Here is an 18,729-nt window from a genome sequence, read left to right as displayed (position 1 = left end):
CCGGGCCAAGCCCCCATCCCCCTACCTAGGACTTTCCCGGCTCCAGAGGTCACCACGGCAGGCGGCAGGGAGGCTGCCAAAGCAAACGAGCCCCCGTGACTTGTAGGAAAGCAGCTGGGGGAGGGGGCTGGCGGGAGGAGCAGGACCCTGCGGCAGAGGCCAGAGGCCGCGCTGGGCCGGGCCGGGGACAGGGTAGAGGCGACAGGTGTTAGGGGACGGAAAGGGGCTCTGAAAAGGGAGGGGGCTGAGGCTGGAACCCGGTGAGGGACAGGGGATGGGCCGGGCAGGAGAAGTGGCAATGGCAAAGTGGCTTGGGACAGCCAGGCCCTTCCACCTGGTTCCCTCGGATCGGGGTCCGTCACCCCCGGCCACCTCGCTCCCGCGCCCCTGCGCCCCTCTGCGGCTCCAGTCCGGGCGGGTTTGCTGGGGCTGCCGGGTCCAGCCCCTGTCCGCCCGGCCCCACCAGCCAGGTGGCCTCTGAGGCTGCCAATCCCCGGGCCCGGCCCCTCCCCGCCCCTTCCCCCGCCTCCCGCCCAGCCCCCTGCTCCTCAGGTGAGGCCGCCTGGCCTAGCAGGCCCCACGCCACCGCCGCCACCGCCTCTGCCTCCCGGCCGCCGCTGCGGGGCCACCATGCCGCTGCCCCGGCCTGGAGACTGACCCTCAACCGCACCATCTCGAGGCTCTTCCCCCACCTGCTGGACCCCAGGGTAAGGACCAGGGACCCCAGACTCAGTTCCAATCCTGAGGACAGGGGTCCCCTCGCCTCTACCCAATTCGATGCCCACGCCCAATCCAGGGGCTCCCAGGGACCCCAGACATGACTGTCCGACTTCTTCCCAAGGACCCAGGACTCCAGCACACTCTCCCATCAGACTTGGAGACGGGGCCCCCAGGTTTCTCCATGTTCAGACTCGGGAGTCCAGTCCCCAAATTCCTGCTTCCCCTATGCACTCTCCCCCCTCAGACCCCATGGGTTCCAATCCCGGTTCCCTCACACCCGGCCGCCTGGCTCCCGCACCCCTGAGCCTGGGGGTCCTCAGCCCTTCAATTCCAGGAGTCCCCGTGGCACTGGTCAGACACTGACCCCATCCTTGAACCCAGCCCAATCTGCCTCCGTGATCACGGCATGCTCTGGCCAGAGCCCAGTCCCTCCAGCTTCCCTGGATGGACGCCTGGGACTGGGGGCGCCAGTGCTGGGCTGGGCTGGGCTCCCCCAGGCCCTGCCTCCCTGTTCATCTCCCCACAGGTCCCACCCTGGCCCAGGAGGTCAGCCGGGGAATCATTAACAAGAGGCTGTGACATGGCCGAGAAGGAGGGTGAGTCTCCCCCTTTCCTGAGCCCCCCCTTGGGCTCTGCCTGGTGCCCTTCTGCTGTGCTCTCTCTTCAACCTTCCACTCCCATGGAGCCCCCATCTCTGGTCCCCCCTCCCAAGCCCATCCCCACCCCCTTCTGCAGCCTCGTCCACCTGATTAACCATTAACTCTGTGTTCTGTGCACTTGTGCCACCCCCTGGCTCCCTGCTACCCCGGATGACCTTCCTGGCACCTTGCCTCAGTTTCCCCTCACCCCCAGTGATTTCTCAGCTCACCCTGAGCCTGTCCTCTACTGGGGGGATGGTGACATGGGGACAGGACGCTGCTCTGCTGCCGTGGTTAAGGGCCCAGATGTTAAGGCCAAACACAGGGGCCTTGCACTTGAATTTGCTCCGGCCACTTTTTTGCTGTGTGGTCTTGTGCAACTGACAGCATTTCTCTGCACTTCAGTCCCTCTTTCCCCTGCCCCCGGGGTCAAGTGTGGGTCCAGTACTCCGTCCCTAAGGTAACAGGGAGCATGGAACACACAAGGCACCCGCATGGGTGCTCAGGATGTGAGACGGGTGCCATAAACAGCAGCTGTCAGGACAGAGGTTGGAAGACTCGGAGTCCCAGGGACTCAGGACCCCCAGTGCGTCCTCACGTTCCTCCTGCTGCCTGGCTCTGTGGGCAAAAGAGCAGAGGGAGGACTTTGGACTCAGCCCAGATGGATGGAGAGAGAAGAGGAGCTGAGAAGTCACCCTGGGGGTGCTGGAGAGAAGCCACCCGTGCAGTGGACGGCATTCAAGGGCTCCAGGCAGCCCGCCTCCCTCTCAGCCTCTTCCACACTTGGGGACCCAGCTGAAAGGGCAGTCTTTTCTTCCAGCCCTACCCCAGTTGGGATTGACTCCTCCTCTTCTTCCTGGGGCCAGGCTACCTGCATTCAGTCCCAGACAGCAGCGCTTTCTAGCTGTGTGGCCCTGGGCAAATAGCTTACCCTCTCTGGGTCTCAGTTTCCTCTGTAAAATGGAGATGGCATTCGCATACCTCACAGCATGGCGTGAGGGCACTGGCTGACATGACTAGCCCAGACTCCGGCCTCCTCAGGTCTCGGTCTCAGTGTAGATAGCCACTCAGACACTTAGACCGCAAACCATTCAGCTGCCGTTCAGAGTGAACCCAGGTTCTCTGTCACTCAGGAGGAAGTGCCGGGCACCCCGGCTGAGCAGGTGGGTGACAGAGCCTGGCTCCTTTGAGACAATTTCTTCTTTCTGGATCTGAAGGGTTCTGAGGCTGCACCTGCTTGCTGGGTCACTGGGGTGGGTGTCTGTGCCTCTCTGGGACTCCTCTCCTGGTCTGTAAACAGGATGACAGTAACGTGTGCCCAAGGCTCTCAGGCTTCTGGGGACTGGGGAATCTGAGGAGGTGACTCCTGAGTTCAGACTCAAAGGATGAAGAGGGGTAGGTAGCGTGTGCCAGGAGGGGGAGAACGCGGCTGAAGCCCGGGTGGCAGACCGCCCCGCGGCACAGCGAGTGCAGCTAGTGCTGGGGTTTCTGGAGGTGATGCAGGAAAGGAAGCTGTGGGGGAGATGAGTGCTGCCGCTGGACCAGGCTCTGTCCCCCTTGGGTCAGGAGCAGGGGATTCCTTGGCAGTGCTGGGTCTCTCCACAAGGTGGCGCTGGCGGCAACGCTTCGTGCCTCTAGTTGGTGGTTTAAGTTCTGTGCTCCCCTGGCTCTAGGAAGCTCTGGGAGGTGTCTGATAGGGAGCTGAGCGCTGTTTGGAATTTGGGGAAACACATCCAACCCTCGACTCTCAAAAAGCCACACTTATATCCTACAGGGCTGGACATGTCCGGCTGAGGGACTTAGCCTCCATTCTGGGGGGCACTAGGGAGTCATGGATGGTTCTAGGTTAAGAAGGGACAGGTTGGATTTGGCATTTTAGGAAGGTTCCCCAGGCTTCCTTGTGGAGGGAGACCGGAAGGGGAGACAGAGCTCGGTGGTTGGATGGGGCTGAACTGAGGCAGGACCAGGGGAAGGGAAGGAAGCGTGGACAGGAGGGTCACTTGGGAGGACTGGCCAGGCTGGAGGAACTGGCAGGCTTTAGGGAGAAGGAAGTGTCCTCCAGTTGAGGGCCAGGCCTGGGGAGGAGGGCCTCGGGACCTGGGAGGAAGAAGAGATCTGGGGAGACCTTGGGGCCAGATGGGACCTGGGGGGTGAGAAGAAACTAGGGGGTTTCAGGGGAAGGTGTCCAAGAGGCTGCAGGACCCCGACCCGGGGCTCAGAACACAGTCCAGGGCTGAGGACAGAGAGTGCAAACCGAGGCCACAGAGGCAGGTGAGACAGACGTCAGACCCAGGAGGAGAGAGAGGGAGGAGCTCACGGCCATCTTAGGAATCTGGATTCCGGGGAGTGGACAGAGAGCCTGGAGGCAGAGCCTTGGAGGGGGCATCTCAGGCAGGAAGTCCACGTCATGTAAGGGAAGGGTTTCGACAGATTCAGATTCAAAGATGTCACCTTTGGTGGAGGCAGAACCGTCCCGAGAGAAGCTGGGGGACACCCCGAGAAACAGAGCAGAGAGTCTCAGGGAACAGTGGGTCCAGGAGAGACCTGACCCGCGGAACTCAAAGCCCCATAGCTTCCAGAGATTGTGATGTTGAGGATGTCACCTCTCAATGGCAGGAGCAGAGAGCATCTTGTCCCAGCAAAGATACCCAGGAAGGGCGTCTCTTACACCAGGGGACCCCGGTGAGGACGCAGCCTGTCCCACCAGGGGGACCTATTTTGGAGGTGCTCAAAGTCCTAGCAGGGAAGGAGGTGCTCTCTTGACACCCTGGGAGACACGGGTGGCATTGCTTGCTGTCCCCCCAGTTACATCAGAGCCTCTAGGGTCTTGCGCAGACTGCACCCCTGGCAGGCACACCCCGAGACAGAGGGCCCGGAGCCTGTGGATGCAGGAAGCCAAGACACTCCCCTGGAACCAGGAAGATGTCCGAGGCCGAGCTGGGCGTGGGGACAGGCCTGAGAGCCCTCCCCGCCCGTCACCGGACAGGCAGGGGCTGAGCTGGGTCGCCCCTGCCCAGGGCCTCCTGGAGGGGTGCAGCGTTTCCTGATCTGGGTGGAGCCCCTGGGATCTCAGATTCTCTAGCCACCCAAACAGTGACTCTCCCCGGAGGGTCCTGGACCACTCCCGGCTCTGTTCCGGGTACCGGCCTGGCACTCTGCCCACCAAACATGCCACCCAGACACGGACGAGGGAGCTGGGAGCTCCTGAAGCCCTGAGGGAACCTTCTGGCAGCGGAGCCCAAGACAGGGCCAGGGCAAGGCCATTAGCGGTCTTTTTCCTTTGGTCCTCCCAGAATCCCTAGCGGGCGAGCTGGCGTTGGATCTCCAGGACCTCTGTGCACTGGAAATACAGTTCTTCCCTCCTCTGGGCCACCAGGCCTCCCTAGCTGGCCCAGGCCTTGGTTCCCACTGCCCTCCCTAAGCCTGTGCCCTTCTGGCCTCCTCCAGGGCCTCTCTAGCCCTCTAACACAGTGAGCTTGTTCTTGCCTCCTGGCTTTGCCCATGCTGTTCCCTCTGCCCACCATGCTGTTCCTTGATGTCCTTGCATGGCTGCCTTTGCATTCTGGTCTAGCTCCAAAGTCTTCTTTTCTTCTTCTACTTTTTTTTTTTTTTTTTTTTTTTGGTACTGGGGATTGAACTCAGGGGCACTCGGTCACCGAGCCACATCCCCAGCCCTATTTTGTATTTTATGTAGAGACAGGGTCTCACTGAGATGCTTAGGGCCTTGCTAAGTTGCTGAGGCTGGCTTTGAACTCATGATCCTCCTTTCTCAGCTTCCTGAGCCACTGGGATTACAGGCGTGTGCCACTGCGCCTGTCTCAAAGTCTCTTTTTCGGGAGCCTCATCCCCCTTGAGAAGCCCCCCACCTCCATTATTTTCCTCATAGCCTTTGCCACAATCTGGAAATTATCAGGTTCATGTTTAGTTGTGGGCATCCCCGCTCCCAACTCACACCCTGAGAGAGCCATCCTCTTGCCTGTCTGTCTTAACCTCTGCTCCCAGAGCCTAGAGTGGTGCTAGGGACACAGAGGATGCTCAGTAAGACAGAGAAAGGCTCAAGCTCCATTTTACCCACGCAAACAGAGGCTCAGAGGGGTGAAGGGCATGGCATGGACCACAAAACTCTAAGGAGGTCTCAAGCAAGTACTGAGCACTTGCTGTATGCCAGTGGCACAGTGAGAGGCTTCGTGATTATGTACTTTGGACCTGGCACCCAGTCTGCCCAGGATTCAGATCTCAGCTCTGCCTCTTGCAGGCTGAGTCACGGTGGGCATGTGATTCGACTTCTCTGAGCTGTAGGAAAAGTGGGCATCGCAATGCAGGGCTGATACGCAGACTGAATAGTTGATGTGTTGAGAACAGTGCACGGGGCACAGCATAAAATGAGTTGGGTCAGTATTATTTAAAAGGACTTTAAAGTGTCATTTTTAGAAGTGGGTGCTGGGTGGATGCCCACTGAACAGATGAGGAAACCGAGTCTCAAAGAAATGGTGCCGTTGCCCAAGATTCCAGCCAGAAGAGTGAGGCTGGCAACTTTCCAAACTTCGGTTCTCAACTTCCAGGGACCACATTGGGTTTGGGGGCTGGGGGTCTCCCAAGCAACAGGGGGAGGGGGAAATCAGCGCCATGAGCCCTGATGCTGCAGGAACCCCTGGAAAAGCCAGCCAAAGAGAGAGGTCAGGGGGCACAAAGTGATGACAGAAATGCTAAGGCTCAGTGTCACCTGTGCCAGAGGAGTGCCAGGGTAGTGGCAGGGGGCCCAGCCGTGGCCCCTCCCCAGCTGGAGCCCTTGGGGAGCTGCACACCTGGTTGTCCACCTGGCCGGGGAGGGACCGCCCTGCCCATTGCTCGGCCCCAGGAACCGGGCCCAGGGCCCAGCAGGCTCAGTGGTGACAAGTTAGCCCTGGGGGGCAGGGCAGCTGGCCCGGTGCCTGGACCCTGCAGCAACGGGGACAGGCCTGGCAGTGGCCCAGCATGGTGTCTGTTGCAGGTGGCCGGACTGTGCCATGCTGCTCCGGACCCAAGGTAGCAGCTCTCATTGTGGGGACCCTCCTCCTCCTGACGGGCATCGGCGCGGCGTCCTGGGCCATCGGTGAGAGTGCTCCCTGTGCCTCTGACCTCCCCTGGCCCTGCGGCCCCCGATGCCTGCCCTCACCTCCGCCTTCTCTGCAGTGACTCTTCTACTCAGGAGTGACCAGGAGCCGCTGTATCCGGGTGAGTCCAGCAGCCGGGACCCTCTGGGGGGCCCTGGAAGAACCTGCGGGGTCGGTGGCTCAATAAAAGTATTTTTGAGTGAACGTATCGGTGCACGCGGAAACGCTAATGGTAATAGTGCATTTGTATCGAGTGCCAGCTGTGGTCCCAGGCATGTTTTAATAAGTCCGTCCCTTGTCCAACCCAGTGTTTTTCAGGCTCCAAATGGCTTACCCCTGAGTGCACGAGGGATTTAAATTAGGGAGCTGGAAACTCCCACTTTTTAAAAGTGATTAGAAAATACCAGGGAGCATCTCTCCCAGTAGGAAAAAGTGTGGTTCCTTTTTTGTTTGGGTTTCGTGTATTCATCGACATGCCATCCCGTGGCCTCTTCCAGCAGCCCTGTGAGGGTGGGACTGTGACTCCCCCACTTTACAGATGGGGAAACTGAGGCTCCGTCATGTAGTTAGCCTCAGACCGAAGCGCTCCCGTGGGCCACGGTGCACCCCCGGGCCTGGTCAGCACATGTTCTGGAGGCGCAGTGGGAATTCAGGGATCCTCTAGCTCCCCTAGGAGGCAGGAGAGCGAGGTTTGCTCACGCTACTCTTTGCCCATTTTCCAGACGTGGGAAATGAGTACCGAGAGGACACAGCTGGTACTGATGGGCCCGGAGTGGCTCACCTTGGCCGGATGTAGCCATGGCTGCAGGCCCGCGGGGTGCCCGCCACAGCACTCAGGAGATGCAGAAACGAACTGTGGAATGAGGGAGTGAACCTGCCCTAGTGCCAACTTCAGGCCACCCTTGTGTGACCCCAGGGCAGCCGAAAGAAAGGGGGGCTTGCTTGGGAGGTGTGTTTTCACATCTTCAGGCCTCCTCAGGTTTCTTTAGGATTCAGTTCACACCAAGAGCCATAATGAAGTTCCAGACCCAAAAAGCCAGCATCAGTGTCCCCCCTGCTGGCGGGCAGTTAGGTGACGTTTGCCTGGGTCAGGCGAGCACCTTGGGATTTGACAGATCAGTTTTTCTTTTTTCTCTTTTGGTACCAGGGATTGAACTCGAGGGCACTCAACCCCTGAGCCAGGTCCCAGCCCTGTTTTGTATTTTATTTAGAGACAGGGTCTCGCTGAGTTGCTTAGCGCTTTAATAAGTTGCCGAGGCTGGCTTTGAACTCGTGATCCTCCTGCTTCAGCCTCCCAAGCTGGGATCACAGGCGTGCACTGCTGCACCCAGCTCGAATCTGTTCTTTCAGTCCTCCCAAGCGCCCCTGTTTGATGGGGGAACCAAGGCACATTTTGGCCAAGGGACTTACCCCAGGTCACAGAGCTAGTAGGTGGCAGGGCTGTGACTTGCACCCAGGCAGCCTGGGTGGCCACTGTGGGTGACTCCCACCCTCTATTGTGTATCAAGGAACTGCTGAATTCGTTGCCATGGTAAAGGGTAACCTATGCCAGGTCCCAACCACAACCTTTACCCAACAGGCCTACGGGCTGGGAGTTGTCATAGGTCCAGAGTTTTGGGTGGGGTGTGGGAACCTGGCACCCAGTGAGGTGAACCGACTTACCCGAGACCACTCCCTGGCAGAGACATGAGATCAGGCCCTTGCAGAAAGCCCCGGGGGTCTCAGGATAAAGTACCCACCTCACGGGCTCCTGGGCTCCCAGGATGTGGGACTCAGTCCACCCCACCTCCCCCTGACCTCCCGCACTCTCTGGGCTCCGGTCTGTGGGGGCTCCCCTGCTCCCCCCGATGTCCCATTCCCGCTGTCCTCGGGGACCCACCTCGTGCTCCCACTCCTGGTGTGTTTCAAGTGGGCAGGGGCATTTTGGTTACTGGTCAGGCAGTGCTTGGCGCACGGTAGGCACTCGGGACATCTTGGCTTGATAAATAGCACAAGGATAGATCACCGAGGTGAGCTAGGCTGTCCTGCGCCTTCAAACCTGGATCTGGACAGTTTCCAGAACCCTGGGGAATCGTGAATCAAAACGACCCCCCCCCCCAATCCCTGCCTTGTTTTGTGGATTTCCCACCTCTGTCAGTCGATGTAGGAGGCCCCCAGGTGACCCAGAACGCACTTTTGGCATTGCCTAAAATAATATAAACAAGAAGAAAACATTTCAAAGTGAGACGCGGCGCATAGACTGCGGTTTTAAAAATAACCGGAGGAGGCATTTGCTGTCCCCCTCCCCTCCCCCGCTCCCCACACCTCCCGCAACACCCATCCACGGACTCATTCCTTTTTCTCAAACCCCACACTTGCTGGAAATTTCTGGAACAGTTAGGCGTCATTTAAAACTAAGACTCCACCTCCACCCCACCGCCCCTGCCTTGCTGTCCCAAACTCTCTTCTGGTCTCAGAGCTCAGGGAGCACCCCCAGGAGAGGGCCACCACCCCCCGGCAAGAGGCCATCATTGCACCAGACCAGCCAGACAGCTTTTCAGTCAAGTGCAGCCAGGGAAGGGTCAGGCCCCGTCCACGTGGAGCAGGGACTGAAGGTCGGCACGTCTGGGGTTCAGATCCTGGTTCCCCCAGTTCTTCGCTGTGTATCCTTCCTAGGCTCAGCTCCCCCACCTGGGGGACGGGCATGGACGTGGTCACTCGGTGGGCCTGGTTTCCACCCTGTCCTTGCCTCTCTCGGGCTTGGTGGTGTTGGGTGCGCCAGCCCATCTCTCTGAGCCTCTCCGTCCGGAAAATGGCAGTGATTTGGTGGCTACGAGGCCTGGGTTGATGGCGGGGCAGGGAGAGTGTGGGCATAATGCCAGGCACACAGTAGGTCCTCAGCAGGGCAGGTGCTTGTTGGAAGTCCTCCTTCCCTGGCTCAGACCTGTGGGTACCCAAGAAGGCCCCGCCTGGGTGTGGCCTCACCAGGCTCCTCTTAGAAGAAGGCAAAGGCCAGTTATCACCAGACTCGTGTCCGGAAGGTGCCATCAGGCCACGCTGGAGGCTCCTGAGAGCACACAGAGGCTCACAGCTTTCACAAACCCGTCCCCTCCGCCCGCCCGTCCCCACCTCTGCTTACTGCAGCTCCATCCTCCTGGTGGCTCTGAGGCTTGTCCTTGACCCCTCTCCTGCCTTCACATTCACAAGTGGATCCCAAGCAGACTGTCAGTTCCACCTGAAAAGTGTATCCAGAATCGCACTCTTCTCCAGCCCCCTGCTCCCGCCTGGGCCCAGCCCCTGCCCCCTGCCTGGACTTCACCGCAGGCTCCTGCTCCCGCCTGGGCTCCCCCCTGCAGTCAGAGGAGCCTGCACCGGACCCTCCAGCTCTGAGCCCCCTGCTGCACCTGGCTCAAAGCCCAGTCTGGCTCCATCCGTCTCCCATTGTCCCCACCCCCACGCCCCCACCCTGCACCGGCCCTGGGCTTTCTGGCTTGCGATTCCCTTGGCCTAATTTGCTGTCCCCTCACGTATCTTTGCTGTCTTTCTCACCTCCCTCAGATCCTTAGATGCCACCTTCTCTGCAAAGCTGTCCCTGCCCACCTACTGAGATGTGCCACCTCACGCCCAGCTTCCTTTGTCTCCGTAACCCCTTCTTCTGTTGTGACATGTGACATATTTTACTGCTTTATCCTGTTTATTATCTCTCTCCCCGACTGACTGGGCTCTGGGCTGCACCAGGGCAAGGGTTTGTCTGATGTGTTCATTGCCTAAAATAGCTCCTGGCACCTCGGAGTGTTTGGTAAACAGAGGAAATGCACCTGAGGGCTGTGACCCGGCTCAGGTGCTATCAGGGATCCCCTGATGCATGGGCTGGATCGATGGGCCCCTGGGGACATCAGTGCTCCACCAGACTGCCCCCCCTCCCCCAGCCCAGAACGGAACCACCTCCCAAGAGCTTGCTCTGCTCCGGCCCTCCTGGGGAGCTCAGCCCTGCTTCATGTCACGGGCCACTTTTTCATTCCTGTCTCTCCAGACTTGGTGGCTTGGGGATGGCAGAGCCCAGAGCCGTCTCTTGGGTCATCCTTGTGTCCTAGCACCACTGGGCTTGGAGCATGGTCAATGTCTGATTCGTGAAAGAATGAATATTGCATCGCCTAAATGGGAAATGAGCATTCGAGGCTCTGACGAGTTCCCCAGAAAAGCCAGCCTTCTCCCTCCTCCGCCTCCTCCTCCTCCTCTTCTTAACCCTAGAATATTTATTTAAATGTTTCGGGAACCTGGTGTATTAGTCAAGGGTCTTCAGACTGCAAAAGACAAAACGAAGTAATCAATTGGCTAAGCAAATGGGAAATTATTAGCTCACCCAACTCTGGGCTTTCTTTGGGGACTTTAAAAATGTCCCCAGAATCCTCTCCGCTCTCCCCGACATGAGCTGCCCCTTTTACTCACGGGGGCAAAGAAGGCCCTTAACATCTGAGTGATGGGTGCAGCCATTTTGGAAAACTGGGGACCTTGGTGGAAAGGACTCCCTCTCCCGAATGCTCCAGTTTCAGTGGCCAGCTTCGGAGTCCGGGGCCCAGCGGCTGGTGTCCCCAGCTCCTTGCCCTTCAGCCTGCGCTTGCTCCTGGGCCCTGTGAGGCCTGGGGCTGGAGCCACCTGACCTAACAGGCCAGGGGGGCTGTGGCCAGGGAGGTGGGTCAGGAGCATGACCCCCAGGCGGCCGGCTCTGTCACCCTGCAGTGCAGGCCAGCCCTGTGGACGCCCGGCTCACGGTGTTTGACCAGACGGAGGGGACCTGGCGGCTGCTGTGCTCCTCGCGTTCCAACGCCAGGGTGGCAGGGCTCGGCTGCGAGGAGATGGGCTTCCTCAGGTACCAGGGAGCCCCAGGGGGTGGGGCTGGGGGCGGGAGGAGCAGGTCTGACCCCCGCCCTGCCCAGGGCCCTGGCCCACTCGGAGCTGGACGTGCGGACGGCAGGCGCCAACGGCACGTCGGGCTTCTTCTGCGTGGACGAGGGCAGGCTGCCCCACGCCCGGAGGCTGCTGGACGTCATCTCCGTGTGGTGAGGAGGGCAGCGGCGGGGTGGGGACAGTCCCTGGCCCTGGCTCCTCATTTTCCTCTTGTCTGGGCTAATTGGTGTTCTGTTTCTGTGTCCTCATCCCTCTCTCCATCACAGTGACTGTCCCCGGGGCCGGTTTTTGGCTACCATGTGCCAAGGTGAGACCCCAAAACTCAAGACTGTTTCCTTTAGCTTCTCCCCGGGGAACATGGCCCCTCAGACTCTCCCCAGGGCAGGGCTGTGGCCCTGCAGGTCCCCCAAGGGGCTGTGTCGAGTTCAGACCGCAGGGTGGGGCAGGGCCGGGCTCTGTCCCCTCAGCCCCCCAGGGCCGGTCTTCCTGTCCTCAGGGCTCTCAGAACCCAGGGCCAGACCTCTGTTGGGCTCCCACCTCACCCTGCCACCCCGATGCCTTCGCCCACAGACTGTGGCCGCAGGAAGCTGCCCGTGGACCGCATTGTGGGAGGCCAGGACACCAGCCTGGGCAGGTGGCCCTGGCAAGTCAGTCTGCGCTATGACGGTGCACACCTCTGCGGTGGGTCCCTGCTCTCCGGGGACTGGGTGTTGACAGCTGCCCACTGCTTCCCAGAGTGAGTGCCCCCACAGCACCCACCAGGGGGAGAGGCGGTGAGGCCGTGCCTGGCCGGCCACCACCCTTCCCTCGTGTCCCTTGGCAGGCGGAACCGGGTCCTGTCTCGATGGCGGGTCTTTGCCGGTGCAGTGGCCCAGGCCTCGCCCCAGGGCATGCAGCTGGGGGTGCAGGCCGTGGTCTACCACGGGGGCTACCTTCCTTTTCGAGACCCCAACAGTGAGGAGAACAGCAATGATATCGCCCTGGTCCACCTGTCCAGCCCCCTGCCCCTCACAGGTACATCTCGGGGGCAGGGCTGAGCCTTGACTCGGGGACTCCAGAGACAGACAGGACAAAGGAGGGGGACAAGAGCAGACTAGAATGCATTGATGATCCAGGTGTTCATGGTAATCAGAATGAGTGATCATTAGGTCTGGGCAGTGGGTACAGCCACTTGGGAATGTTCTGGCAGTTGACCATGTGACAGTTCCATACCTGGGATGCACAACCAGGAGGGACACCGTGTGTCTACACAACTGTGCACAAATGTTTACAACAGCATTACTTATAAAAGCCCAAAGATGAAAACAACCCACGTGCGTATCATCTGACAGATGGATAAAAACAACAGAGTGCGTCCCTACAGCGGACTCCTATACGGCCATGAAAAGGAAAAAAGATAGGGGTTCACCCGGCACCACGGGTGAACTGGGGAGTCCTTTTGCCCTGCCTGTCTTGCGTGATTCCATTCCTAAAAATGCCCCAGAACAGGCAAATCCATAGAGATCAAAAGTGGGTTCATGGTTGCCAGGGGCGGCGGCCGTGCTGTGGAGACTGGGAGGGTTGGTAAAGGATACAGGGTTTCTTTTGGGGGTGGTGACATGTTCTAAAGTCCAGAGTGGTCACCGTGTGTGTCTGGGAATACCCTGAAGCCGTGGACTTGCACGTTCCAAGCTGGTGAGGAGGACGGCCTGGGAGGTGTAGCTCACAAGCGCAGCTGCCCAAAATAATTAAATGAAATATAAAATCTAAACAGGGAGGGGACAGATCCGTGGAGAGGTCACCAGGAGTCCCTCCTTTCACAGTTCGCTGCATGGACCTTGGGTTCCAGCTCTCGCAGGCCCCAGTGTGATAATAATGAAAATCATGATACAGTGATGATGTAGTTATGGGCCACAGGAGATCCTTTTGGCCAATGATGGACTGTACAGGGGACAGTGGGCCCGTGAGCTTATGTGGCCTCAAGCATCTCAGGTCGCATCAGCTACGTTCTGGGTTATTTGCACAAAGTCACATCACAATCCATTTCTCAGATACGGACCCCACCCTTAAGTAATGCCTGGCTGTAAAACAATGAGGTGACACAGTAGTGGCTTTGCTGATGAGCCTCCACGCTGGCGCGGTGCCTGCCCCGTGCCAGGCTCTGTCCTCATCCCTTGCTCACTGTGGCCCCGAGGAGCATCTCACAGAGCCCGTGGCCCACCTGCACACGGTCCCCGCACAGGGAAGGGAGATGGCTCCAGGCTCCATGGCTGGCAAACGGCAGAGCGGAGCTGGGGCTGCCTGGCGCTGCCCGTGGTGCCAGGCCGGGGACCGGGGAGTTCGGTACTCCGCCGCGGTCCGCAGCCTGTTTATTGTGGTCATTTTCTCTTTTGTGATCTGAGATCCTAGTCTTTCACTTAAGGAAGGGATGTACGTCTTTTTCTTCCCTTCTCCTTAGCGAAGAGTGGAGGGTTACAATGTTGAAATGAGGACTGTCGGGGGCGGGGGGGAGCAGCCGGGTTTGAGACACATGACTGAGGGCTCTGGGGACAGATCCGGGTATTTGTCGACGGTGGGATCTGGGGCATGTGGTTTCACCGTGCTGTGCCTGTTCCTCAACTGTAAAACAACTTCCTGGGGTTGTTGAGGCGATCAAAAGGGTTCAAACGAGTAAGGACCCTTGAGATTTAGCAGCCCAGAGCAAATGCTCCATAACTGTTAGCAGTTACTGCTGTGACTGTCACTTATTACTGTGACTAGTCACCAAGTACTTGCTGTTTGATTCCAGGCATATGCTGCCTCACCAAATTTTCAGGGTGCTTCCGGTGGGACATGATCATTATTTTGATTTTACAGCTGAGGCCTCTGAGTCTCAGGCAGGAAAAATCAACTGTCAGGGCTGCCAGGACCGCTTGGGAAGGTTGTGCACTGCACAAGGGCGCCACATCTCAGAGGGGCATTCTTGGTGTAGAGCTTCGTATTTATCGTTATGACAGGTGGAAGTCAAGCATCTCAACATGGGATTCTTCACAAAGGTGCCCTTTGGGCTGGGGGTAGTGCCACAGCTGTGGTTAACAAAACAGGCTTAGAAATTGGGCCAACCTAGGTTCAGATTCTGACTTCACCATTGATGCGTTATGAAACTTTGGTCAAGTGACTTGGCCTGGTTTCCCTCCTCTGGGGTCATGGCTGCCCCTACCTCCCGGGGCTGATGGGAGATGAGATGAACAGGAGAGCACTCAGCACACGGTGGGTCACTGTGGGCATCACAGACGGTCAGAGGACAGGGTCTGGTGGGGGGACGTGGAGGCACCTGAACGGGCTTGTGCTGGGCGGGGCTGGGCAGGCCAGCAGAGGCTGGACCGACGGGGTCTCTGTCACAGAATACATCCAGCCCGTGTGTCTCCCGGCCGCTGACCAGGCCCTGGTGGACGGCAAGATCTGCACTGTGACGGGCTGGGGCAACACGCAGTACTATGGTGAGCCCCGTGCCCTGCCTGGACACCCTCATTAGGGAGACTGACCCGGGCAGGGGAGGGGCAGTCCGGTGGGCTGGACAGCCACAGGCCCTGGTGTGTCGAGACCCTGGGGGTCATGGGGTGGGCGCCTGGAGGGAGGGGGGTCGTGCATGCCCCTCGGCTCCGGCCAGCCTTGCCCCCGCACCCCCAGGCCAGCAGGCCCGGGTGCTCCAGGAGGCCCGAGTGCCCATCATCAGCACGGACGTCTGCAACGGCCCCGACTTCTACGGGAACCAGATCAAGCCCAAGATGTTCTGTGCCGGCTACCCCGAGGGTGGCATCGACGCCTGCCAGGTGAGGGCTGTGGGGGACAGCCGGGCCCCTGCCGCCCAGGGACGGAGACCAGGGCAGTGGGCGGTGGGGCTCCCTGCCTGAGCACAGAGGGCCCCCGGCCTCCAGCCGCCTTGCCCTTCCCTCACCAGGGTGACAGTGGTGGTCCCTTTGTGTGTGAGGACAGCATCTCTCGGACGCCACGTTGGCGGCTCTGTGGCATCGTGAGCTGGGGCACTGGCTGTGCCTTGGCCCAGAAGCCAGGTGTCTACACCAAAGTCAGTGACTTCCGGGAGTGGATCTTCCAGGCCATAAAGGTGGGGTGTCCCCTCCCCCCCGGGGGGGACTCTGGGGTGCTAAGGGGAGGCTGAAATTTTGGGCACCCTAGAAGAAGGCGCCGGGGGGACCGATGGGTCTCCATCTTCTGGGAAGGGAGATGGCGCGTGGGACTTTGGGGGAAGCCCCTCAGACCTCAGAAGCCCTAGCTGTCTGTCCCCAGACTCACTCCGGAGCCAGCGGCATGGTGACCCAGCTCTGACCTGAGGCGGCTCCTCGCAGCGCACCTGTCCAGGGCCCGAGGTTGGGTGGCTTCAGCTCCACGCGACAGGATCCACGCTGAGCCCAGGAGGGAACACTATTCCTCTTGGACCAGTCCACAGGCCCAGGGACGCCCTCCTCCAAGGTCCTGTCTTCCACAGTGGGGGGCCCACTCTGCCTCACCCTCCGACCCTTGTAAATATTGTTCTGCCCTCTGGGGGCTCCTGTCTGGAGGCCCCTGAGGACAGGATGCTGTTTAAATAATAAAGATGGTTTTGATTAATGCGGCCTCCGAGTTTGCAAGTGTGAGCAGCAACGAGGAAGGACATTTTGCGGGGAGGGAAGAGAGGAATTAGGGCCTGGGGTTTATCGGGTAGAACGTGTGATCCCCGACTCTCCACAAAATTAAGATTTTTTTTTTCAAACACAGCGACACCCACCTATAATCCCAGTGACTTGGGAGGCTGAGGCAGGAGGATTACAAATTCAAGGCCAGCCTCAACAATTTAGGAACACCCTGTGTCAAAATAAAATAAAACTAGGTCCTGGGATATAGCTCAGTGGTAGAGCACTTGCTGAGCATGCTTAGGACCCCCAATTCAAATCCCTAATAAAGCAAAAAAGAGAGAAGATTTTGACCAGTTTGCTTAAATGGAAATACCCTGGGGGCATACTGGCTTCAGGTACTGCTAGATCCAATTGCTCTCAAATCTACTTTAATTGTGTCAGCTTCATTTCCAAGCAGCCGCTCCTACCCACAGAGACAGAGACCTCCAACTAAACTCCAGGCTTAGACCCCTCACCCAGCTTTGCAGCTCTAGCTACAAATGTTTCTTCCCTAATAGCAAAACAAGTCCCAATGAGACCCAGGCCTCTTGAACAGATTTGATGGTATGTTCTCATTGGATCACTGAGCGCCTGATGCACGTGGGGGTGGGGGGTAGCGGGGATGCACAGGGGCTTGTCCTTCAAGAACCACATAAGCTGAAATGAAGACTTGTTTCCAGAAAAAGTGGACATCAATGCTCAGTGAGCAAAAAGCACATCTTCTTTGGACCAACACAGAAATCAGGGCCTTTTGATGGAGGTGGGGTATAGGCCTTGTGATTGCGGGCTGAAGCCCCCACCCCTACATCCATGTGGGCTGGGGTCAGGTCTCACCTTTTCTTGGAATGGGGCTCCCATTCTCTCTCTCTCTCTCTCTCTCTCTCTCTCTCTGTCACACACACACACACACACACACACACACACACACACACACACCCTCTGGAGCATCTGCAGATCTTTGTGATGGCCAAGAGGGCCACCAGAGGGCGCTGTTGCCCAGACACAGCGAGAACACGTTTCCAGCCTAGTGTTGTTAAAAACCAGCAGAAAGAATGTGTCCACTGGGTGTCCGTTTCTCAATATTTTAAAGGATAAAAATTATAAGGCATCAACCTCAAGCTCCCAAGAAATGTCCTAGAGTATAAATAGACCCCCTCCCCCCAAAAAGTCTCCTTTGAAGGACTAACAGAACATCCATTTGGGAAATGCTCCAGCTATGTGCCTGTCCCTGATCCCCAAGCCTTAGTGAGGCTGGGCTCCACCATTGTCGACCAGTGGAATCTCCCAACCCTGTTTCTCAACTTGCAGAACCTGTACACAGACTTTCCAAATGACTGCATGTGGCTGCACTGTCCTAACCACGGTATTTGGAGTGTGATTTACGACTTGACTTGCACATTAGTTTGTTAGAAATGCACAGAGTTAGAGGAGATGACTGAAAATTTTCAGCTGAACATGGTGCTGTACATGTGCTTTGTGCAGTTTGGGGACTCTGGGGGAATGTGACTCACCCTGGGGTGATGGTCTAGACAGATAGGTCTGTGCCCTGGTTGGGGGGTGGGTCTGAGCAGCAGGGGCACTTAAGAGGTCATGGACCTGCCCTGGTGGATCTGCGGGAATGTGGCCCTATTCTAGGGGATTTGAAGAAAGTTTGACATGTATTAGTCTGTTTTCCCTTGCTGTAACAAAATACCCAAAACTAGGTGCTTTATAAAGAAAAGAAGGTTATTTAGCTCACAGTTTCAGAGCTGGAAGTCCAAGATTGGGCAGCCGCATCCACGTAGGCTCTGGTGAGGGCCTCACAATGGATGTTTCACGATGACAGGGAAAGATCACACAGGAGATAGTGAGACCAGGTGGGGGCCAGTCTTGTTCTTGGGGTCTGCCAGCACCCTTGCTTTCTTGGAGTGGAGCAGGAAGGGGGGTGGGACTCCCTCAAACCCATTCACTAGTTTTCTTTGGATGCCAGGAGTCAGTGGGCTTCAGGTTTTCCTCTGACTCCCACCTACCTCGCCCCCCATCCCAAGGAGCCAAGGAAACCTAAAGGTCATTATAATGACAATCTCATCATTGCTTTAGGGTTCTGCTGGGATCTTGGGCTTCAGAAGGCTGGACGTTAAAAACCCTTTCTTCTATGTCATGCTGTGCCTCCCGAGTCAGATATCGATCCATCTACAGAACAAGTGTAGCCACATCAGGACCACAAGCAAGGCCTGGCAATCACATTTAGCATTTATATCTGACTATCCCCCTTTCAAATATAGAGAAGCCCTTCTGGGTGTTGCTTGGGGTAGAACGCTCTGTAGGGGGTTGGTTCAGTTGGTATTTTTGCAGTCAAGTCGAAGGAGAAATGTATAGTTACTCTTTCATAACAGTTATTTAACAGTGGAAACACTAAAAGATTAACAGTGGTTGTCAAGGCCGGTAATTTTATATTCAGAAATAACCGCTGTGAATGTTCAAATAGTGGTGTAAGTAGGGCAATGGATCTTGGTTTCTGCATGAGAGGTAATGCTATTTCAATTATTCAGTGATTAAGTGAGCTGTTGCTCTGGCTCTATTTCAGCAAAACAAACCACCCTAAACCTAGTGGTGCAAAGTAGCAACCATTGTATTAGACTCATGGACTCCACGGCTCAATGCTGGATAGACGTTGGAAGGGACAGCTTACCTCTGCTCCATGATGCTCAGGTCCTTAGTAGGAAACCTAAAGATAGTGACTTGGGGAACAGGGACTGGACCATGGAGGCTTCTTTACTC

General features: G+C 57.7%; 1 protein-coding gene across 2 annotated transcripts; it reads left to right on the top strand.

Annotated features, from left to right (window-relative positions):
* The first annotated feature begins 205 nt into the window (after nt 1-205).
* Nucleotides 206-15,888, top strand: Hpn (hepsin). 2 transcript variants are annotated; one of them, XM_076838340.2, is made up of 13 exons: nt 206-707; nt 1,247-1,316; nt 6,349-6,450; nt 6,531-6,572; nt 11,171-11,300; nt 11,368-11,490; nt 11,605-11,645; nt 11,909-12,074; nt 12,162-12,352; nt 14,701-14,796; nt 14,987-15,129; nt 15,258-15,422; nt 15,605-15,888. In XM_076838340.2, the coding sequence occupies exons 2-13, from the start codon at nt 1,301-1,303 to the stop codon at nt 15,641-15,643; spliced, it is 1,254 nt and encodes a 417-aa protein (XP_076694455.2). In that variant the 5' UTR covers nt 206-707; nt 1,247-1,300; the 3' UTR covers nt 15,644-15,888. The 2 variants fall into 2 exon arrangements, with proteins under 2 accessions (XP_076694455.2, XP_076961902.1); XM_077105787.1 differs by having other exon boundaries at nt 206-1,316.
* Nucleotides 15,889-18,729: the final 2,841 nt, after the last annotated feature.

The sequence above is a fragment of the Callospermophilus lateralis genome, chromosome 18 (assembly GCF_048772815.1).
Source record: "Callospermophilus lateralis isolate mCalLat2 chromosome 18, mCalLat2.hap1, whole genome shotgun sequence".
NCBI lineage: Eukaryota > Metazoa > Chordata > Mammalia > Rodentia > Sciuridae > Callospermophilus > Callospermophilus lateralis.
Note: the sequence above shows the minus strand (reverse complement) of the source record. Positions and strands in the feature narration are given on the sequence as shown.

Coding starts and splice junctions, on each gene's coding strand:
- Hpn (XM_077105787.1), top strand. CDS start 1,127: ATGCTCTGGCCAGAGCCCAGTCCCTCCAGCTTCCCTGGATGGACGCCT. Junction 11,301..11,367: donor GAGGAGATGGGCTTCCTCAG/GTACCAGGGAGC, acceptor CGCCCTGCCCAG/GGCCCTGGCCCACTCGGAGC. Junction 15,130..15,257: donor GTGGCATCGACGCCTGCCAG/GTGAGGGCTGTG, acceptor TTCCCTCACCAG/GGTGACAGTGGTGGTCCCTT.